The 24,572-nt window shown below is 36.6% G+C and overlaps 1 protein-coding gene across 3 annotated transcripts in view; it reads left to right on the forward strand.

Annotated features, from left to right (window-relative positions):
* The window catches only part of CHRM3 (cholinergic receptor muscarinic 3), a 270,929-nt gene that overhangs the window by 56,731 nt on the left and 189,626 nt on the right, over nucleotides 1-24,572 (forward strand). For 2 of the 3 annotated variants that reach the window (XM_059841674.1, XM_059841677.1), the window contains one exon: nucleotides 22,812-22,924. In XM_059841674.1, coding sequence (XP_059697657.1) covers nucleotides 22,893-22,924 — 32 coding nt within the window. In that variant the 5' untranslated portion in view covers nucleotides 22,812-22,892. Of the gene's footprint in view, nucleotides 1-22,811; nucleotides 22,925-24,572 lie in introns of those variants that run through there. The other variant, XM_059841675.1, reaches the window with a different exon arrangement.

Below are 24,572 nucleotides of genomic sequence, written 5' to 3' on the forward strand. Positions count from 1 at the left end.
TATCTTCTTCAAGTCCTGATTTTAAATGTGTCTTTTTGACCAGACTGAGAAACAGCCAAAGGGCTGTGAGTCTAATGTGATTTCTTCATCTGGTAGAAATAACAAAAGAGAGTCAAATTTATAGTTTTACATACTATATCTCCTGGAAAATATGTTTTTATATTTTTGACTGTATAAAGCTACAATACTTTGGTATTATATGTAATTTTTAATATGTTCTTTAAATTCTGGATTTAGGGTCTAGAACCTGAGCCAAGACTAAGGACTAAAACTGTCTTCCTCAAGAAGATCCACAACACTGTGAAAACATAGTTTATATTTTATGTGGCTTTGTGCCAACTTCCTTGGAAAAAGAGACTAAAAATTTCTTTTCTATTTTAGTTTTCATGGTTCAGGAACTTGCTATAGCTGTACTTCTGTACAGATGCAAAATCAATTATTTCAAGATTCTTTTTTGTGGTTTAGGTTCAATCAGATTTTCCTTGTAGCCATAACTTCAGAGGAACCAACCCGTTTTTCTCTTCTCAAAATTTGCATTTAGTTTTAGCCCTTAATGTTAAGAAAAATCACTAGACTGTTCCAACCAGCAGGATTTGATGCAGTGGTGCAGCTGAGGATTTACCTACCTGATAATCTGATGTTAAAGTAATGAAAAAGATCCCTCCTTAACTAAGCCATGTGTTGAAGTGGCATCCCACACTTGGTGATTAGCAGCACATCCCCCACAAATGGTTTCTGGCTGAGACAGTGTAGGTTGTCTAAAAATCACTTGTCAGCATGGGGGAATTATGATTAGGTCCTATGATGATCTTCATATGTTGTTAAATTGCAGGGTCAGAGAACTCTCTTTTCTCTTACTTGTCTGTCATGGTCCAAAGTTTTTCAGGGACAGGCTCCTTGGAGGAGCAGATGAAATCTGCTGATATTTTGTATTTCAGCTTTTTAGTGGGCAAAGGACAAGGACAACTTCTGAATGTGGTGCAAAACCATAGGTTAGGTAAACTGGAAATATTAACAAAAAGATGCCTCAGGTGTGTCTTTGATGTCCTGAGGAGTGAGAGCCGTATATTCATGCTTGACAGCAACAAGAAGTAAAAAAGAGACTTAAAACAAGATAATTGTTTTCCTTAAAGTATTAGAGAGGTGTGATCACACCTGTGCTCATAGGAAAGAATCCTTCATCCTAGAGGTTGTCTGGGAGAATCCACGATAACTCAGCTGAGCTATGTATGTAGGGGAGGCCCAATAACCACACTTGAAATTCATACTTTGGGAATGTGCATGGTGAAGACCCTAATAGCTTAAGCCAGACCATAAAAGGATGGTAGATCATAAGTCTGTCTTTCCAAATGCTGTGTTATTGGCATTCTGATTTATGGCATGTGGCATTATCTAATGGTTCTGCTCCTAAATGCAAGTCTTTATTACAGTTTCAGTAGCTTCATCATTTTAGAAACTAGCTTCTGCCTCTCTTTGATGCAGCCAGATAATCTGAATTATATCATTAGCAGGAGAAAATGTTTTCATGCCAAAACCTCTTGCTTAGCATCATCTCTTATATCACCCTTCTACTTTACTGCAGTTCTCAGTGACATTTCTGTATGTATTTCTGCTGAATCTCACTGACTTTTTTACCTTTGTAATGGCTTACCATTCAATTAAGCTAGTTGGCTGAGTAGAAAAAGAATGAGCAATGATTTGGAGGCTATCTATATGTAAGTTAAAAATATTTTTATCTTAATTCACTAAAGCAGATATTTAGGTTAATATTAGGAGTAAGGGCAGTGTGGATGGGAGGGGCTGTGGAAACTGATTTGGCTTACACTGGGGAATGAAATTATTATCCCTCTTCAGAGGAGAACAGTTCCTGTAAAGACTGTAACTTGGACCACTTACGGATTTCTTTTTGTAATTCAAGTGTGTGGAGAAAACTCTTGAAATACTTTATTTACAGAAGATGCAAGTATATAGTATTGAAAGGTCTAAAGCTGCTGAGATGCTTAACTTAATGAGGAGAAAGTAATGTTTAAAATCAGGCTTGGCATTGCCTGTTGGATGTACTTTAGCAGGCTTCACCTTGAGTTCAGTCCTGGTAAAGTTTATTTTAGTGCTGCCTGTGTCACAGTGCTTCCTTTGGTCAGCACAGCAAGGACTGGGCCAGTGTGGGAATGGCTCTTCAAAATGGAATGTTCATAGGGATAGTCAATCTTTAAAGCTATTCAGTGTCAAAAAGTTGTTGTTGGCTTTTTTTGTTGTGTTGCTTTGTTTAATTTTGGTTTCATATATGTTAACTAATATTTATCAGAGGAATGTAAATGAAGTTCTCTTGTGAAAGATTCTTTAGTTTTCTTGTGCCATGGTAGATAGCAGGATCTGTGTTATATGCACACTCTCGAGACAATTGAAGAATCATGAGATGGTGGTGAAATTATTTTAAAGGGAGAAGAAGGAAAACCAGGAAAAATATTTCTTGTAATGTTTATATCAATTTGTCCAATGAAGCAGTACTTTTTTATTCCTACATAACTACTTTTAAGAGGCTCTTCTGTGTTTAAAATAACATTTATTTTTAAAAGAATGCTAACTGTTAGACTTTGTTAACATGTGCAATGTTTTCCATCTTTTTGATATAGTAAAATACTGTAGTAATAAGGTTTAAGGTTTATCATTTACTTTGCTTGAATTAATATAGCTGCTTTGAAAGGCTTGGTAATTAGCCTTTCTTGCAAATGGCAGTTCAGACAAAGAGTGCTCATAAATCTTAACATAAGCTTAGAAGGACAGCAATTGTTCATGTGCCAGGAGAACTAGGAATAATTCATTTTCCAAGAATCTACCCTATGCATTCAGTTCAACCTATTCTCTATGAAATATAAACGAGACAGGTTCTAGAAGACCTGTATACCAAAATAAGACAATCCTTTAATTGTTGGAGAATGAACAAAGATCATTTAATCACAAAGGTTAAGTGTTGTGGAGATTTACAAGAGAGTGCTTTGCTCTGGTTAATAAGGTGAAGGTTGAGCACTAGGCACAATGTTATCAATTTTGTGAAACAGCAATTGCAGCAGGTTGACAAAGCTAAAAGGACTTGATAAAGTTAAAGAAAAACAAGTTGGAAGGATGGGGAAAACTCATGCACACACAACTTTGATGTTGAATCTTATTTCCCAGTGGGTATTCAAAGCCAACAGCCTTGGGACTAAATTGCTTAAGCCTCATTCTGTGTTAAGTCTGCTTTTAATGTTTTTTTCCCTTGAGGAACAATATTTGGGCTTTGCAAAATAAGTTGGCTTAAAATAATTGGTTATGTTTGTAAACATATTTAGTAACTAGCAACTTTGCTGAGAGTCAAGGCAGCTCTAAGGAGCCCAGGTATCTCAGAAATCTGGCTGCTTAGGTGGATTGACCAATAGTAATTTTAGATGCTGTGCTTTGCTTATAGCAGGCAGATTCCTTGATCATGTAATTCTACATTGGTCAAATCTAGTAACAGGTAAAATGCTAACAACTGTCTCTTCCAGTTAATATGTATATATTAAATTATATTTTTTAAAATAATAAAATAAAAATTGAATTCCTAATGACTCCTGGACTTTTTTTTTTTGTCGTTGAGAGATCTGCTTTTGGGTCCATACCTTTTCCTCTTCCACAAACATAGTCATGCAGCAGGATTTGTTTAATGGTATTTTAAGTTTTCTCTACTGCACAAAGAAGTGGTTTATAGTTTGAAAGCAGAGGACACAGTTTGATACCTCTAGTTCCTCTTCAGGTGTAACTAAAACAAAATTAATAATGAAGCTAATTTAAGTCTGGGTAAACCAATTTCTTTAAGGAACAGAAGTATATCCATGGCTGCTTCCATGGCTTCAGCTTTTGTTTTTAATGAAAAAATAACTTTGTTGTGCTCCAATATTTTATCCCTCATTGGTTGCATATGCATTAGTGTTTTTCTGATCAGTGGAGTGCTTATAACTCAAAGCCCCTGTGGGTCCCTACTTACTGAATGTTGCTTTGTTACATGGTTTTGACAATTGTGACCTGGCTTTTCAGAGGAAATTATACCAAAATTCCCATTTCAGATCTGCACCAGTGGAGTTTATCCTGATCTCTTTTCTACTCAGGGAGGTTACATTACTTCGATTATAAAATTGTTTGAAACTTTATCTCAAGCTTATAATTGTTTTTAAACAGATAAAAAAGAAAACATAGAGCCTTGTGCTTCATAATTTTTTTTTTCTCCCTCTCTTGGGAGTTTACTTTTAAATTAATATTTAAATTAATTGGCTTTTACCTGTTTGGCAATTTTAGTGGATTTTTTTTATTTTTAACATTTTCTTATTGTTGAGTTTTGAGGTAGTGCCTCTTTGTGGGAAGCAATTATAAAGAGAATAAGGTTCCTCTAAAATTCACAGTGGTAAAGGCAAATTTAAATTTTTAAACTTTTTAATCTTTAAAAAGTGTGCCTAAATAGTTAGTGGGTTGTTTAAAACTACTCTAAAGGAAAATAATTTTTTTTTTCTGCCTGTGTATTTTGAGAATTGGAAAGTAAGGTTTCAATTTATACTGGCTCAGAAACAACATTTATTTTAAAATTTATTTTTGATTAGTTAAAATGTGTACGTAAACTTGAAAATTAATTGGGAGGGTAATTGTAGAAGTAAAATGATAATACAGGTATAAGAGAAATCCTTTAAGAAAATAATACAAGCATCTTTGATTTATGAAAGGAATTGAAATATGCTGCAGTATTCTCAACACGGATTATGACTAATGGGCAATTAATTTAAGCTTATTTAAGAAAGTGCAGGGAAGAAATGAAAGGGTTGGGCTATCATTAAGAGAGGATGTGAATGTCAACCATGGTGGATTAGAAATGAGTCAGCAATTTGCCTTTTAAAAGCAGACGTCTGATGTGATCTACAGCTTTCAAATGCTTGGAGCTGACACTTCATGTAATGGATTATTGCTAGTGCTTGTTGAAAACCAAAATATTGGTTTTTAGAAAGCACTTTGAAATTTGTGGCTTTGTTCCAATGAGGAAACAAAAATTGAGGAGTCTCTATTTTGTCTTAATACAAGAGTAGATGGATGTACTTTCTCCTTCTCCCCTCCATCTGTGCAGGGGGATGCAGGGTGCTGGTGGGCACACCCAGCTTCAATTAAATCATTTTTCTATGTTTTATGTATTGGCTCTCCTCTTTCTTTCCTGCTTTACAAACCTATGTACTTGATCTTTTGAGAAACATTTTTCATGAAAATATGAGCATGGGGAGGCTTTCCAGTGAAGAATGTAAGAGTTCAAAAATTTCCTCTTAGCCTTGGTGTCATGTTATTAAGTCATGTGCTTCCTGTTCTGGTCTGTGTTATATTGGTGTAGTTTGGGGCTTATGTGAATTACAAATTTCAGAGCCTTCTTAAAGTTCCTAGCAGACAAATATCTATGTCAAGAAAAGAAAATATCATTATAAAGATTGTTCTGCTGGGAATTATTGGGTGTGGGTGTGGTGTTTGTTTGTTGTGGCTTTTTGGGGGGGAGGTTTGTTTGTTTTTGGTTTTGGGGTTTTTTTATTTTTTGGACTTATGCCTGTCTTTGTCTTCTCTTCTATCCCTTGCTGCACTTGGGCAATAGAAGCACTTAGAAGCCTTCCCCAGTTACCAAAGCAGGAGGAGGCACTTTAACACATTGGACAGACTGAGTTGGTCTGGTAGTATAAAACAAGCAAATTCAAGTGCATTATGGGTTGTTATGCACATCTAACAAAACCAATCAAAAATAAAATAAAAGTAGGTTCTCCAAATAAATTACAACTGTGTGTTTGACAGGTGATGTTGTTCATAAAGAAACAAATTACAGTTTGTTTTGGGAAGGAGATGGAGAACATCCATAGTGTTTTTTCAGAAAGGGCATCTAATATAAGGATCACCTTGTCACCAGGGCAGCCTCTCTGCAGCAGTGCTCTGTGCATCTGTTACACTTCAGCTGCAGTAAAGTGATGGTGAAATGTCACTGGAAAGGGGTCCTTCCAGTTCTGACCAGTCTGCTCTCTGTTGAGTGGTGGCATTTTCTAGCACATGATCAAGTCTTTGGGCAATGGCTGCTTTAATAGCTTATGCTTTTAGGGCTCTTACCTGTTTGGCTTATGCCAGAGGGGAAGCATCCTTTATTTCAATAAGGATTGCATGCTTATCTCTCTTTCCTTCACAAATTTCTTGATGTCTCTCAGACATCTCCTCTGAGAGATTTCTGACTGGCTCCTTTTTGTCTACAGCTTGTTGGTTCTGTTTTTCCCATTAGAGGCATGGTGTATCAATGTGCTTTTCTAAATGTATTTTGTGACAATATCCCCTCTGTATGGCCAGCTGGCCTTCCCTGTGTCACGGAGGCACCACGTGGCTATTGTTAAAGCAGTCCCTTGCTCAGGCTTCTTCTGCTCTCCCTGTTAGGTGGCTGCTCCAGTTTTCTTTCAAAGTCGACCTAGTGGGAGCATTTGCTAATAGCACAGACACAGCCTTGTGCAGTATGACCTGGGAGAAGCTTTTGGGTCCATGTGTTACCCTAGCTGCATCCTTTCCCTTCATGCACTTCTCCTTCTCTTCTCCCCGAGTGATCAGGCCTAAAGACAAAGTTTTCCGAGCAGTCCCTTGGCTGGGCCGTGAGGTGCCACGGTAGCCCGGTATGAGGATGGTGATGCCCTGCACATCTGGCATGACTAAGGCTGGCAGGCCTTCCTGTGTGCCTGGGGGCAGTTTGTCATCCTGGGGAAGACCCTACCAAAAAAATGATCCCTCTTTGAGTGTTTTTTAGTGCTGTGTGCCTTGCTGTTGCCTGCAGAAGTGTCTCACCCCACAATCTGCTGCTGCAGTGCCACGGTGTATGTTCCCTAAGGCCAAAGTAAGCCTGGAATGAGTTGCATTTTGGAAATCCAAGGCAGGCTCTTACCCACGGAGAGACAATGCACCTGAAGCCCTTGTCTGAAGACTTGGTTTGGGCAGGAGTGACTTAGAGGGCTTTTCCCTTCTATCAATCCCTCCACTAAAACCAGTCCTGGTATACTCTTCCCACATGCCACTCTCCTGAATCAAAAATTAAATGTACCAGTTCTGAGTGGTACAGTAACTGTTACTTGTAGTAATCCTGAGGGTTCTGTTTGATGGGTAAGCTGCACAGTGTGTTGGGACAGTGTTCTTTACTTAGTCTTGTGGTTACTCCATGCCTCAGAAACAAGAAATGCCTATGACAAGAAAATACAAAGTGTGGAAGAATTTAAAAAACAGATTACTGTTTTCTACCTGATAAGCACAATGGTAAGGGAAAAAATTCTTTGTGTCCCTACCTCTGACACAAGCTGGTAAGGTGATTTCAAGGACATTAATTGTAGGTTCCTCATTCTCTCCCTGAGATCACTCATTCACTACTGAAGATTTCAGGAAGTACAATGTAATTTATAGATGTCTTCTAAAGGGAAATCCTGCTTTCTGACTTCAGGCTATAACTTCTAGGGAACAAGTAATTTGTTGTGTATGTGAGGTGATGTTGTCCCATTACTGATTAGAGATTTAAAAACAAGTTTTGGTGATTGTAGTGTAATTTGATTTATGCCTGTCACTAGAGTAATTATAAAAATTCTGACAAGTTTAGATTCTTTTCCTATTTAGAGTAATTATAAAAATTAGAGTAATTATAAAAATTCTGACAAGTTTAGATTCTTTTCCTATTACTACCATTCCTGCAGCATGGAGACAAGTCTGCTGTGCAGGAAGAGTCATACTGTATTGCATGTAGTAGAAAAGGGGAGGGGGAAATTGACAGGAATAAAAGAAAAGCTTTCTACAAAACGAGAGGATTAAAACTGGAATAGGTATGAAATGCAGCTTTAAACAGTAAAAATACAGAAAGCTTAAAAGCTTCATCTGTTATCTTGTGATTGTAAGGCAGAGCCCCTGTGTTGTGTACTGCCAATAACTGTATATCAAACATTGTTTCATCTGGATGTATTCAAGAATGAGTGAAAACTTGTTCACAATGTTTGATTGCTACTTTACAAATAACTGAGTACAAAGCAATAGTAAAAACACTTGTCTGATAATGCAACATTGAATATGGTATGTGGGGTTTATTGCAAATGAGAAGCATCTTTAGGTTTTTATTTTCCTTCAGTTGTTGGAAACCATTCTTCTTTTTTATAAGCATTTAGAAAAAAATGATTCTGGAATGTCACATCACTTCCTCTGGCACAAATCTGAAGGAATATGCATACCTTGGGGCACCTCTCTGCCTTGGTAGACAGACACATAAATTCACTGAAAAATCTTTCTTATGGAAAAAATTGCTTTTGATTGCAAAATAAGTACTTTACTCTCAGTTTTAGTCTCTGAATTCTTGACTGTGACTTCAGCTCCTCCAGCAGAAATCACCATAGTTGTGGAAAGCCACCTGGAGGCACCATAAGTTAATGCACTGGAGTGGAATGGGGTAGTTTTATGTTTTCTTGGCTTTCAGTTTCTGTAGTTGAGGCCTCCTCCCTGTAAATTTTTGACAAAAATATGCAAAGTTAATGATGATTTGCAATGGAAAGGCTTCCTGTAATTCTAACAGACATATACATTTCTGAGATAAAAGTATTGGGTACCTTGACTCCCTTCGTTTGGCCATCCTTTTTGGTTTGTTTCCTTCACTTTTTTTCTGCTGTCCTAAACCAAATTTATTCCAGCTGGACATCAAAGTAATTAAGCAGAATTGAATCATCCATGCATCTGATGAGATAAAGACATCTTAATGTGAAGTTTTGTTTTAATTGCCTTTTATGGAGCACAAGAGGATTGTAAATAGCCAAATGAGCTTTCTGTGATTAGTGAAACTGGCCATTCCTGGAAGATGACAAACCAGAGAAAACTTGCATTTTGACAATAGAAAAAGGAAAATTATAGAAATTATATTTCATTTTTCATATTATTTGACTAGATGCCAAACCATTTTAAGTGTTTCAGAGTTGCTCAACACATTTAAAGCAGGAAGCAATTAAAAATAAGTATTTAAATTTTCACCTTTTTCAGGAACAAATGTAGAAGAAATGGGAATACATAATAATATAAACAAATATGTAAGAAATAGGAATACATAATAAAAGATACAAATATACAAGAAATGGGAATCCCTTTTAGGAAGATTTGATTGATTTGAATCCACGTATGTCCTGATTAATCCTTGGTTCTTGATGTCTTTTCTGTAACCTGATTTTTGAAGGTTGCATGTGTAAGTGGTTAAGAGACTTTCTCAAGGCCTTGCAGAAATGGTATTTGGAAGCAAGGAATGGATCATGTTTCTGATGAAAGTCAGTCTGGTACCCTAATTACAGCAGCATCTGCTGACACTGCTGTCTTTGAAAGCAGATCTCTCCCAGTATAAACGGGTGACTCCAAGGACGTGACGTGTCCAAATTTAATTTAGGTATCTCTAGCCAAGCAATGAGCTGAAAAATTAGTAAGTTACCAGTGAGATGTTAGCAGATTTCACAGAAAAATGCACAATTACAGCTCTCTTCCTGGCACAAGCTGTAAGAGAAATTTTGCCTTTTACTTCTTCATAGGGAAAAAATGGTCCTTTAAAATACTTATTTTCTCATATGACATTGAAGGTGGCTTTGTCTGTGGTAGGTCCTTTCCATGCCTTAACATGCAAATTTAAAGCATTTTACATATCCTCTGATTCTTTGCCTTCAGGAAGCGCAGATTACAATTTTTTTGTTTGTTGATATATGGGTATGTACAACTGGAGTTTTGTCCAGTCATAACTCAATAAAACTCTTTATGATATGCAGGGTTATTTAAATATCTTTATCTGGAAACCCAGAATAGTTTTAGTAATCAAAGAAAGACATCCTAGACCTAAGAGAGTACATCCTGAGAGTGGGTCCAGAGAAGGGCCGTGAGGATGATGATGGGTCTCAAGTACCTCTCCTGTGTGGAAGAACTGAGAGATGGGGCCGTTCTGCCTTGGAGACAAGGAGGCTTTGGGAAGACCTTACTGTGGCCTTTCAGTACTCAAAGGGGACCTAAAAGAAAACTGGAGAGAGACATTTTAGCAGGGTCTGTAGTAATAGGATGAGGGGTAATGGTTTTTAAATGAAAGGGGTTCAATTTAGATTAGGTATAAGTCAATTTTTAAATTTTTTTATTTTATGATGAAGGTGTTGAAGGACTGGAACAGGCTGCCCAGAGAGGTGGTGGATGCCCCGTCCCTGGAACCATACAAGATCTGGTTAGACAGGACTCTGAGCAACCTGGGCTTGTTGAAGGTGTCCCATCTAATTGTAGAGGGATTAGACTAGATGACCTCTAAAGGTCCCTTCCAGCCCAAACTATTTTATGATTGTCGTTTAGGCAAGAAATATTCTAAAAGTTCTACAACGGAGAAGATATGACATTGTTCATTCAGGCCCAAAACTGTTTAGCAATGTTGATGCTGATCATATATCTGAGAATCAGACTCTCTTAAGAAGACATTAATCTTTTTTGTCTGGAACCATGTCTTACATCTTCTCTGGGCCTTTACCATTTTTCATGTGTGATAGCCTTTAGCGAATGCCGCTGCCGCTTTCTCTTCACCTATGTCCTCTTCACAGCCAGCATTTCAGAGAAAAGAAATACACAAACTGTTTATTCATTTCTTAATTCATCCCTTTCCTGCCTCTTCCTCATTTGCAAAACAAGCAGGAAGATATTTGTGACAGTGACTCACCACCAGATTTTTTGAGGGGATTGTGCTGAACCTCACTGATTCACACGTTCTAGGCTTTGTTGGAGGTCAATGTCTTGGCAGCATCCCCCTGTAAATACTATACAAGTACCAAGCTGTTGATACTGAGAGTGTTAAGTTGTTTCTGCCTTCCTTCTGCTATGCTTTTTGTTCTCAACAGTTGCCGGCAGGGGGGCAAGGTGACAAATTCTGTCCCTGTATCGAATGTAGAAATTGGACATTTGGTTGGTGTGCAGGTACCTGTTCAGCAGCAGATGCTTCCCTGGAATGTGCACTGATTTTTACTTTCCTTAATTTGCAGAGCTGTTGTGATGAGCCCCTAAAATATGATTATTGTTCATGGCTTTTCACTTGGTTAGGTTTCCTCCCCTCTTAAAACAAGAATGCTTCCTGCCCCTTTAAATCCATTCTTGCTCTGTATCTCAAGGTACATTCTTCAGGTTGCTTTAAGGGGTCTTTAAGATCCTTTAGCTTAGGGAAGTTTCCATGAACTGATTCAGAGTTATGCAACAGAATCCCAGCTGGGGATTTGGTTTTTACCTCCTTGTATTTCTCTAACACTTCCTGCATATTTATGGGCACTCCCATATTTATGGGAGCAGCTGTAGTGAGCTGTGTATTCAGGAGCATTTGGGGAGGTCCGAGAAGCAGTCCCAGTATCACAACTTCTTCATTAACTTTGTTTTCCTGAGCCCTGCCAATGGCATATTACTTAATTTCTGGCACAACTGGCCATGATGCAGGTTGTACCCAAGGCTTTGAAAAGGTCATTTGAAGGCTTCCCAACAGTGCAAGAAAACAACAAATGTCCCCCAGAGTCAAGTTTAAGGTGTTATTCTTTGTGTGGTCATAATTTTCTGATTTTTAAAAAGTTATCTTTCTCTGAGAACCTTGGAATAATGAGGTAGAATAATGGTGAAAGAGACTTACCAGGTGTGAATACAGGCTTTTGCTATCTGACACCCCCAGTGAATCTTACTCATTGCCCTGTGTTTCTCTGCTCCTGCAGGACATTTCCTTGTGGCCTTTCTGTCTTTCCTGGAAATAAAGACCTCCTCCATATTTCACTAGGCAGGTGCAAAAGTTCATTGGGCTTGGAAAGTCTTTTGTATAGACAAACTCCTCACCAGGCATGCCACTGGATGCTTTAACTTGGCCATGGGGACTGACGAGGTTCCTGTGATGGATAAGATGAAGAGCATTTTCCAAGTCATCCATCCAACCACAGGCACACTTAGTTTTGGGCAGACCTCAGTGTAGAGCTGCATCTTTGCCTCTCCAAGTATCCACCAACGAGTCAATAAAGTCTCTGTCTATAGGAAAATAATAACTGACCATTTTTCACAGCAATGGAGCTTTCCCTTTATGACATATTTTCTTATAGAAGAAAAAAAATGTGTTTTCTAAGCTCTATTGCATTCTCTTTTCCTTTCTCACATGCACAGGAAGTTGAACCATTACCAGAACATGGCTCTTACTCTGTGCTGCTAAAACAGCATCTATTCCCCCCCCTACCCCCAATATAGGGATGTTCAGTTAGATCTGGAATTTGCAAAAGTTTGTTCCATAAGCAAAGAAAATAACTAAGCTTTATTAGTTGTTTTTGTTTTTCTGTCTTATGTCATCTACATTTTCCTATCATACTCTCTCTGGGTAGACCTGATTTGGAGGACAGATCTGCAGATACTCCTGGTGCCAGCAGATGGAATGGATGCAAGGCAAAGCAGATTAATACTTAGTGCTTCTTGCCCACTTTTAATGGCCTTATTTCATTACTGCTGTCTGTTTCCACTGCCTATTCATCCTGAAACTTGAAGAAACTCACAAGTTAGAGACTAGACTCATATATGCATTCCATTTTTGGTGTGTTTTTTCTGAGAGCTCAGAAAACAAATAACAAATTCCCTTGTAATGAGGATGTTTCTTCATCTTGTATTATCACAATTTTATTGTATCTGATATTGCAAATATCAATTATTGTGACATTAAAAATGCTCATTCAGGTGAACATATATTTAATTAGAGACCAGCTGGATGGCAAGGTTTACATGATGGTGTATACTTATTTGGGATAGTGAGTGAAACTGGAAGAATTGCAGAGGGATTTTAGGAGATGGAGATAATGCCATACACAGAAGCCCTCACCATATGTGTCTCAGTGATTCTGTGAAGTGTCTGGAAGCTGGGGAGTAGGTAGGTTATTCTTGTGGATGACTTGGATTACTCCCTGGGCATTTGCTTTTGGCCACTCTTGGAAGTGACAGTCTGAGCTCATTGGACTCCTTTCAGAGGCAGTACAATTCTCCTATGTTTCTATAAACTTCTGAAATGAATGTGTTTAAAAAGCCAGTAAGGCTGTTTCAAGCATGACAAAGAGCTGAGCAAAGAAAAAGTAGCAAATGAAAACAAATAAATAACAACATGAAAGCAAATAAAAACAAACCAGACACTCAAGCAAAAGTTTTACTTGGGAAAAAACAACTATAATATTGAGAATTTATAGATGTATTTCTTTTAAGAAGTCTTCAGCTGTCTCATTTTGGTAGGTTTCACTCTGATTTATCAAGAGAAATGTTAGCATCTTTGTAAGAATTAAATGCTTTCAGTTCACAGGGCATCAAAATCTTTAGTTTGGCTGGATGTACAAAGTGAACTTCAGCACAAATTCCTCTAGATGAGATTCAAATCATACAATTACAATTAATGTGGGTTAAAAACCTTTGGAGAAACAAGCTCCATTACAAAAATGTTTGTTTTGCCTGGAAAGAGAAGATCGTTAATGTTTGGCTTATCATGGTCCCTATCTAAAATATAAACACAGTTCCCTGACACCAGAGTGTCTGAGGAATTGCTGGTTAATTCTATTGGAGGGAAAAGACGTGTTTTAGATCTCACCCTGTCAGAACTGTCATGTATTGTTGCAGATACAGGTGTAGATAGTATTGTTTTTTATTTATTTTATTTAAAAATGAATGAACACCAAGTTTAACAGGCTTTCTGTGAAGAATGTCTAGAAATAGCATAATCTTTTTATTAAAAATAACAGCAGTTGGGCAATACTGATGCGAATGAAACACTTAAAATAATTTTAGTTATTCAGATTTTTTTAACCAGAACTTGACTCTGTTAAAGACAAAACAAACCAAGCACTAATCTGAATAAAAAAAAAAATTCCCCCCATCCACCCCTATAACTTTTCCTTTTGGAAACAGACACAGCAATTTTTGGAGTGTATTCAAAATTTAGACTAGTTTTTCAGAATGCTTTATTTTAAAAAATTGTTTGAATTGATAAAACAATATGGTTAATCATCTTCCACACATAAAGCATGTCTCTTAAGGAAAAAAAACTCCAAAAACAACAAAATACAATTTCGAGGTTTTCTTAAAGTGTAGTTCTAGAATACCGCATGCTCTGGAACGTGCCTGAATTAAATTCAAATCTCTTTTTACATGTAATCTGATTTTAAAAATTATAAAAGAAAGAGAGACAATAAACAGATTGTAATTATTAAGTGGAATTAATTATATGGTTTCTATTATTCTATCAGTCATAGCTGCTTTTCACTTCCCCCCTTACCCTTTTGATCCCAGTTGCAAAAGTGTTTTGTACTCTTGTAGGGTTTGTTAAGTACACAATTATCCTGCTATTCTGTATAAAGCAGCTACAAGCTTGTATGGTTCTGTGGGCAGTAAAAATGATTATGGATAATAAGGGATAAACTGTGACCAAAGAAGAACATTGTGCTGTAATGGAAGCATTTTTCTTTGATTATGTTCTATTGAATTATTCTGGGTTTTTTTGTTTGTTTGTTTTTGATTGTTTTGTTGGTTTTTTCATGGATTTTGAAATAGAATGTAGAAAAAAGCCAATAGCCTGTCTTAAGCCTCTTCCAGCCTTTAAATCATTCTCCTCTCTGATGAGTAAGCTTTTAAGTGATAGCAAGTGTAGCATTTTCATTCTCTCTTTTCAGCAGTTGCCTATTTCAGACATCTGCCTAAAGTTTATGAAGTGATTATCTTTCCATATATAGCATGCTCTTCTTTGCCTTTTAGAATTTTTTTTTAATATCTGAAGGTTAGCCTTTAGGTCATAGCTTTTATAAGTTTAGCATAAGCCTTTAATCTCTCTTGAATGATTTCTGTGTGTAACTTAGCCTCATAATTATTACTAATAAAGCTACCACATAGCAGGGAACAGTATGTCCTTGTAGTATCTGAATTCTTTAGCTTATTTGTTTAGATCATATTAGCAGAAAAACTATTCTCTGTCCCTTCTTATTTCCTGAAAGAGGACCTTCCTAGACAATGTAACAGAGCAATAGTAATGTAAAAACAGAATATTAAGATTTGGCTAACAACATCTTGTTTAGGAAAGCACTAGAGTTTTGAGGGAAAAGGTTGCTTATTCTCTCTCTCTCTCTCTCTCTCTCTCTCTCTGTGGTTGGGTTTAATTTAAAATAAGAATAATGCTAAAACAGTAATAAAAATATGTTTTTAAACATTGTGTTTTATCACCCATATAGAAATCAGCAATATAACTTGGTTATCTGGAATTTGTACAATATGTACTTATGCCTTAATAACAGAAGACATCTTCTGAACTAATTTGCTCAGCAATTTAAAGAGTATTGTGAACTGATGAATATTCTCTGCTACCTCAGATTCTTTTGAATATTGTATGTCTTATTAATTACACAAAATTACTGTGTCCTTAGTGATTTTGAAATATAATATTAAAAAAAAAAAAAAGTAATGAAACTTTATAACTCACTTTTTTTTTCCATCTTTTGTGATTTTACTCCTACTTTCAGGATGCTGCTTCCAATACAGTTGTTCTAGAAATGAGAAAATTTGATGACCCTGTCTCAGGTATTCCATTATGTCTCTGGTTCCTGTAAGGAAAAAGTTCTGCCAAATGGGCAACTGCCTCCATTCCCCAAGAGACAAAGAGTAATTTCCTTGGTTCCTGTATTCCATGGTTTGAGGTCTTTACCTCCTGTCTCCCCAAAACTTGCACTCTGAACAGTGTGCAAGTGAATTGGAACTTCACAGGCAAGCTTCAGGGTAAATCAACACTTTAAATGTTCAGTAAGTCATCCACAAAAAAAGTAGGTGAACTGCTGTACCAACAATTTTTACATGCCTCCCAAACAGTTATTAATTTTTTTTCTCTCCAGGGCTGCCTGCTGCACCCTTTAAGAAACACCCCTATGTTTCTAGTCTGCACCTCTGTCTGTAAGATTGTTGGAGGTTTTTAACTACTTGCTTTTACCCCGCATCTTAAATTTTCCTTTTGCTTCAAAGAAACCAGGATTGTTTCCAGGTTTTCTAATCCCAAAAAAGTGTATACAGTGGGTATTTGCTGGGCCAATTTGGGTTTTCTTCATACTACTGTAGAGAAGGATGAATGACTTCTGAAGAGGTTAAAATCAATCTCATCCCCTTTCTTCTGAGTCTGAATCCATGGTGCTGGTGTTAGTGTGCATTAAGGAGGAGCTGCCATGAAGCTGTTACAAGCTGATTTCTCCTAGAGAAGTTTTATTACAATACAATTAATATATCACAGGGAGTATTCAAAGGTTGGGGTTTTATTTGTTTGGGTTTTTTTTTTTTGTGTGTGTGTTTTCTTTGTTTTTTTAAGTGATTATATGGCTGGTCTGTGTAGAGGTTTATTGTTAACTACCCTAAAGGATTCGTTTTGGGGGCACATGGTAAGCCCTACCTCATTGCTACCTTGTGAGTAAAATGATTCTCCTTTCAGGCTTCATCCTGGAAAATGATTATTTCTGGTTGAGAAGTTTTTTTTTTTTTTTTTTACATTTTATTGAATTATTATTGCTAAATGGTAGAATATATGTTCAAGCCATCGCTTCTGACTTTATACTTTGTTTTTCTACTTTATTCATTTCTTACACAGGCAAAAGGAGCTAATTTTTGTACAGAAATCATTGTACAGATATCATTGTACAGAAATCATTGTACAGAAAAACTGGTCATTTAAGTGTTACATAGCACAACAGGTTGCATAGGAATCTTTCCAGTTCCTGAATATATTATTTAGTTAATATAATATGAGGATACAAATAATTGCTTTGCCAAGCAATGTTTTACTTGAAGTTTTTAATAAATTACAATATAATAATAAATAATTTTATATATCTCACAGTGTTGAAGAGTTGAGGCAAATAGCCTTAAATTCATTACAAACATTGAATGAGAATATAGAAGGGTGGGGGAATCTCTATGAGAAAAAAGCAGAGAAAGATGCAAGAAAAATGTAAATAATGTTTCATAGTTTCACTTGCTCTGCTACAAGTGTAGTCACAGGTAGATAGACTTTTCTTCCTTTGAAGAGTGAAAATCTGTTGTTTGCAAAGTTAGTATCAGCCAATTCTTTGTGAATATTGCTAAGTTGTATTCATTCTGGATACTTGTATAGCTGCAAAGGAAACTCAGGAAATTGCCAATTTTTAGAAAGGTCTTTGTGGCAGTGTCAGTAAGACACAGGTACAGTCTAAAACTGTGTACACAGGGAAGTGAATCCAGGACTAAATTTTTACTTCATCCTCTGATACCATCTGAGTGTTTTTGCGTTCAGCTTGGAACCTCTGCTCTTGGAGCAGGCTGCCCTTTGTGATGGAGGTGGATACTGGTGCTAATAACCAATTTTATTTTTTTTTAATGCAGGCTGCCATATGTGTTTTTAATTAATTGTACTTCAAATGCAGCTTTGTTCAGTTTTTTTCCTACATTTTTTCTTTTTGGAAAATTGTATTTTAATAGAAGATCATATTCTTTTTCCTCTGAGCAGTGGATTTTTTTTTTTTCTTATAAGTGCAAGCTGAATTGGTTAAACTTTGAAAATAGGTCAGTGGCTGGTAAGTTTGTTTAAAGACCAAAGGACTCATTATCATTATAATTTATCAGGACTCATTAGATGTCGTGCTTATGAGGTCTCACTCTTAAAACAAACTTGAGAGTTTCAAACAATAATGTGCTATTCCACAGTTTAAAATGTTGCATATTCATAACATAAAACAAAATTTGATTAAAACAAGTTTTATTAGTTGTTAGGGGCCAAAATTCTTGGTCATTTGAATACAATCCAGTTTTGATTACTTTAAGGAGACAAATGCATCCAGGTTTTTTGTGAATAATTAGTATATAGTTATTTCTCAGTATGTTAGAATATCAACTGCCATTTAGCATGTTGTTGATGCAAATTTTAGTAGAACTAAGCCTGATGAGAAGTTTTCATTTAAATAATGAAAACTGATTGTTTTATATAAATAGCAATCAGTTTGAATAAAGCCCATGACTGAAAACCACATGTAGCTTACTTGTTTTTGTCATGAAAGCTCTTTAGCACCTGTGTGCATTCATATGGTGTAACCATCCTGCTTTGCACAGTGCGTAGCTGGCAGCACTGTTGGGTTTTTGTGTTTCCTTTTTGTTATGTCGTACCAGGTAGTAACCACTGGTTTGACTGATTTGAAACAAAAGAAGAACAGGAGTCAAGAATTATGCTTATAGCTCGAGGCGCTGGTACAAAAAATGTTCTCCTCAGTGTTACACTTTTAAGGAACGGAAATTCACGTATCCAGCATCCAAGCATGGCTCTGACATGCAGGGTGGCCTGCTGGGGTGCCTGCAGAGCCACAGAGGCAGGCTGTGGTATGGCCACATTCCTCTCTGCCTGTTCAGATGAGCAGCACTGGGACAGCCTTGTGTAAGCTGACAATAAAGGGTGCTCGAGTGACTTGTTCTTTTTATCTGTACAAGCTGAGCCATTTGCAATTGGCTACTGAGATTAGCCTTTCACTGAGTGTGAAGTACAGCCATGTACCTGTGGCTTCTAATTAGTTTTCAGTGCATGTTGCTTGTTAGGAAAAAAACCCTTTGCCTTTGTTGAAATGGCAGTTTAGATTTCATTAGAGAACAATGCTTGCAAACTGCTTCTGTCAGTAATGTTCAGCTCCTTCAAAGCAACTTTTCTAATTAATGAAATCAATTGCTAGTTTGCCTTCCATCTGGGTGCTTGTGTAGCTGCATAAGACACTCAGGAAATTGCTGGTTTTTAGGAAGGCTTTTGTGGCAGTGACAGTGAGACGTGCGCAGCCTGAAATTCTTTCCACATTTCAGAGATGTCAGCCTAGGAGAGAATTTTTACTTAATTCTCAGATTCATTCTTTTTGTATTTTGCAGACTGCAGAGGCTCTGCTCTCGAAGCAGGCTGCCCTTGGTGCTGAGGTGGGTACTAGTGTCAGTCCCTGTAGCTGTGCTGGAGCACTGCTGATCTTGCAGGAGCTGGCTGAAGGGACAGATGATCCCAATATAATGCTGGTGCACAGAGATTGCTGCTTTTTATGCAATTCTGAGACTGTAATTCAACTAACTGTCTTGTGTCCAGCGGAGAAGTCACAAATAAATTCTTACTGTCCCCCTGCGACACTGAAGTGCTGGGAACAGATTTAGACTCAGGATACAGTGAGCAGATTTTTATTTGTTTGTATTTTGGGTGTTTTGTCACTTTGGTTAATATTTAGTAGCTTCCTTAAAAAGCCTTTTTGTAGGGAATAATACCTTATTTGGTTTTGTGCATACTCAAAAAATACAACAATGTTAGTTGTTATGAAGTTCATTTTTTTTCCTTCATGCTCTTAAAGTATTTCAAAACATCAAAGTCTTTTTATGGCTTTTTATTTCATGGGCAGTCAGAATACTGTAGGATGGCCAAAACTTGTATTGTTTTAGCTCTGCAGATATCTTCTTGACTTATTAAGGCAGTCATCAGAATGTGTAAACACCATTTCCAGCTTTTTACATTGGTCACCAAAGCATCCTTAAGTGCAGCTCAGGAATCTGGTCCTGCAAGACAAACCTCTCAATCATATGACTGAATGATGGTCAGGGCCTTCTGTTAAAAGGTTTTAATAACTGTGCACTTCACAGCAATAAGTCAATTCCCTTGTATTTGAGTCACAGTGCTTGATCATCTCTGTGTAGCTAGTCCACTGACGTGTGAGGGCATTCATTTGGAACAGCATCTGCCGCCAAGTTAAGGCAGTATAATTACTTAAACAAAAGTGTAGTTTTTCAGAAATTATAATGCAACTGCAGCAGTTACCTTTCCAGACCCTGTTCATTGTGCATATTGATGGCTTTCTACATTCTACAGCTTCTCACACTGCAAAGAAGAATCTGCAAAGTTCCCGAAAATTTTCTGGAACATACTGCTTTATAGTAAAGGAAAGAATTGCTAATGTAAAAAGACTCTGATTTCTCAGGTTAATTTTATATTTATTAAAGGAAATAATTAGGAGAGTGGGAAATTGTCTCTTCAGTTTTCTTAAATGCTGAACTTTACAGGTTTTCACCCAGTTTTAATGTTGTTGTTTGGGGTTGTTTAGTTTAGTTTTGTTTTTAGTTCTTTCATCACCTGGAAGAAAGTCCTTCAGTCTGTTCAAGGAAAAACTAATTATCTGATTGCCCACCTTACTGTCTTAGCAGGGCTGGGCTGGTGCCTTGTCTTAGATGCACAGATGAAAATGATGAATGAAATAACAAATAGATCACTTTATCTAAATAAGTTATAGAAAGAGCTTATGATATAGGTAAGGTTCTTTGAGAAAGATAATATCCTGTAAAAGACCCCAAATAAGTGTATTGATTCTGTTGCAAATTTTTCACATTCGATATGAATTTCATTTTGTCTTTAGAAAGCCTAAAATTTGAAAAGCTTGTAGTGCATAATGCATTGACATAGCAAAACTGTAAATATTAAATACTACTTTAAAATACTAATATATTCATATAAATGCTGTCTTTACCAATACAATACTTTTTCAAAACAAAGGGTGCATTTTGACATGTGTTTCAGTAGTAACTCTTTCAGTAGCAGGTGAGGCACTTTCTCTTCTCTCTGTACCTACTCCTGTGTACTTCATCCATTACAGTAGTGTTTTGGGTTCACTAGTATTCTAAGGGGAGAAAACAGACCTGCCTTTAAAAAAAAGAACAAGTTTTTCACATCTTTTCCTTGTGTTGCACCAATTCCTTGCTCCTGTTCATTTGTGCTGAAAAGAGAGCAGAGATGTGAGATGTAGCAGCAATAAGTAGCCTGTTGTGGGACCTGCTGAAAGTTGCTGATTGTTTGAAAAAAGCCTTACTATACTTGAAAAGACATCATTTTGTCCTGTGAAAGAGAATTAGAAAATGGGTACAGAAAAATATCTAGAACACATACAATAAAAACTATTATGTGTGAGTAAAATGCCTTTTCCCAAGCATATTTGTTTTGACTTTTATGCTGGTCTCCACCATGATAAAATACTCTGATGGTTAGGAAAATTAGGAATTTAATTCCCTTGCATAAAAAATCTGAATAAGAGTTGGTTATTCTATTTGGGTGATGATGTTTTCTACTAATGTACATTCAATTGAACCCATCATTCAGCGTTTTTAGTGGGTTTTTAGAGGGGAAGAGCAGAGTAGGAGGATTAAATGTTTGGAAGGGTCATGTTACTGTCCTTAAATTATCAACAGAATTTAGACATAAAATTGCAGAAGAGGGAGTCAAAAGAAAAGTGTGATTGATACAGACAAAAATAGTCCATGGAAAAAAAAAAGTGAGAAAATTGTATTCATTTTGCCTAAGTTGTTCTCATAAAAGGTGAGAAGAGAATCAATTTCTTAGCTTTTAAGTTCTTTGCAGTTCTATGGAAAATGTAAAACCTTACTTCAGAGAGATCCCTGAAATCTCATGAAATCTCATTCTCTATCTGATGAAAAGTGTGTTTTGGAACGTCTGACTTCAAAAGAGTTTCATGAGAGAGGAACCACTGTGCTGGGGTCACATTTTCACTTTAATCCAAACTTTCTTTTAACCTAAGGTTTGACATTAAATATATTTAAAATTGAAAGCCTCTTTTGAGAGCAAATATTTAAATCTGATTAAATTCAATCTTTTCAAATAGGATACATCTAGAGTGGTGGAAGCCTCCCATCCCTTTTTGCTCTGAGGAAACAAAATCCAAAAAAACCACCAGCCAGGCAATAACAAATAACCAATACAAACCCCTTTCCCCTCCCCCCCCAACAAACACAAACCACAAAACTCAAGAACCCCAAATTTGTCAGGGTTTTTGGTTTGAGCCAGTGTTTCAGTTTAAATTGTAGCACTTTCTGGGAACTTTGATTGAGGAAACATGAAAAAAATGGTTCTGTATAAAAATTCTTTCAAGGAGGCCTACTAAGGATTAATAAAGAGAAAACAAGATTCCTGAAAATTGCTTATATATGAATTTTTTCAGTGAAGCTCCATTGGCTTTTGCCTCTCTGCTATACAGCCACTTGGCCCTACCTCTTATCATTCTGCCCAATCAATGGACATCACCAATGTTTAACAATGCAACTCTGGGATCAGGCAAGCTTTGTAGCACTCTGGCCTTTGTGTTTAGCAAAAGAGAAACAAGGAATTAAGAGTTGCTCTTGATGTGGTGGTGGATGGCCCTTGTTCTGCATGTGCTGTTAACCCAAGCTAAGTAGTGTATCTTGTACTAGAGGTGTTGGCTTTGTCAGCTGCCCGCTCTTGTGCAGTGGTCTTGCCCATCATCCCCCTCTGTAGATAATTTTGCCATGTGGATTTTGTGTTTTGGTAGAAAATGTGTGGTAGAGTCCTGCAAAAATGAAACAAGAAGGAAACTAGCACTTGAGAAATACCATTTTGAGAAAATGCCAATACGTACAGCTGCCATTGTTAAACAGCATTGAATAAAAGATATGAATGCTGAAGTGAACTGGATGTAAAAAAATCTGTAAAATGATTGCAAATGAAGTATCTGAGCAAATATCATTGCAGTGGTTGTAAGAGAATGTGTATCCATCACTTGCTGGATGGTAATGATGTAGAACAGGCTCTTTTATTACTGTTGTTTTAAAAGTATGCTTTAAACAGCAGTGAAACTGTATTTTAAATATGGACCATTCAGTTTTAACTTCATCAGCGTGTGATTATCTCTTGACTTTTCTATTTTTTTTTTTTTTTTAAGATCTTTATGGTTATGGCAAAATCTTTCATCAGCCGATGGTATAATGGACTTCCAGTTGGATGATATACAGTCGTCTGAAACATGATCTGTACTGCTCCTCTTCCGTGTCCCTGGTGAGTTTTGCTTCTGTACATATACATTAAATGCTTCAGAGGAGGAACTGAAACCTAAGTTCAGAAATAACTGTATAGAACTTAAACCTAAGTTCAGAAATAACTGTATAGAACTGAAACCTAAGTTCAGAAACAACTGTATAGAACTTTTCTCTTTTTGGATGATTTTAGAGCTGTGCAAAAATTCTTTGATGCACAACTTGAGAAGTTGTCTTTCCCTTCAGCTTGAAAACATCTTCACCTTCATTTAGTGTGTTTAGTTCAAATTAGATTCCAACCAAATGTTCTTTTTGGTCAGACATGTACCACAATTCATTTAAGAATAAGCTAACTGTAACTGTGTTACAAATATGCTATAAAACACTGGTAAATAAGCTAATTGTAGAAAATATTTGGAAATAATTTGTCAGCTTTGGTTTTTGTGCTGCTTCTCTGTTTTGTGCCTACAATTAATCTGATTATAGTATCTGTGAGCACTGCTGAGTATTGTCTAATCAATAATATTGAAAGCAATTATAACTGAATTATGGCTTCTGTGTCTAGACATACAATAATGAGATCCAAAGCACTCATTGTTCATTTGGCTAAACACATTGACAAACTAAATTTGGGTATCAGAATGTTGCACTGACTACTCCTTAACACACCAGAAATTGCAGCCCAGTCTTCTCTCCAAAAATCAGATTGAGCAATTGAGGTTTAAATCTTCACTCTCTCACTCTTCTCCTTTTTGAGAGTTTAGATATGGTTCTTATGCCAGAGATTGGTTATGAATGACACTGAATTGTCTGGAATAGTTGCTTAGACACTGTTAAAATTTGCCTGTAAATGTTTGTTACCCTAAATTTGTGTCTAGTGTTTGGGTTAGAAAAGATATGGTATGAAAGGCATCTTTCCTTTTCCACTCCAGATTTTAGAATTCTTAGAAGGATGCAGAAGTAGTGAAAAAAGTAAAGAGAATAGAAGAGGCAAATATTAATTTGCCTAATGTCATAAGGCATTTAGTCAAGGCTGTTCTTACTACATGCTTAATTGCTGTAATGAACTAAGAGAGAAGCAATGCAGTTTCTAGAAGTGCACTTGGAAATAGAAAGATGTGTTTAAATATCCCATATAAGAGGATAGAGATGTTCACCAGCAAAACTGGTTAGTATTATTTTTGGTGAAAATGGGTGTTTACACAGAGAAACGGACAGACATGTAGCACATATTCTCATCCTGTGGAGGGCATTTTCTTCCTGCTTCTCTGTTATCAAGTTCAGCTGGCTTTGCATTTCAAATTTTCTGCCTCCCAGGTAGTAACCATACAACTCTGAAACCAGGGAGTCAGATAAATAGCAAAAAGAGCACCACCTGCACCTTTTGAGGGGAAATCTTGATATTGTTTGATGGGTTATCCAGCACCTGTTGGTTCTGTGAAGCTTTCCCTCGGTATTTATTGAGTTCTGCATTGCTCTTTAACCAAGCTTAGTATTTTCCAAATTAGTAGACTTGCTTCAAAGACTTGACCTTTTCTGTTCTCTTTTTCCTTATTATCAATGTGCCATAGATTTCTTAGCCTGTTTATTCATCCTGAGTGTGCACTGATTCATCATGAAATCGGGGCTTTGTGACAAGTCTTACTTCTTTAAACAGACAAAACTGTCTG

Source organism: Haemorhous mexicanus, chromosome 3 (genome assembly GCF_027477595.1).
Source record: "Haemorhous mexicanus isolate bHaeMex1 chromosome 3, bHaeMex1.pri, whole genome shotgun sequence".
In the NCBI taxonomy this organism is placed as follows: Eukaryota; Metazoa; Chordata; class Aves; order Passeriformes; family Fringillidae; genus Haemorhous; species Haemorhous mexicanus.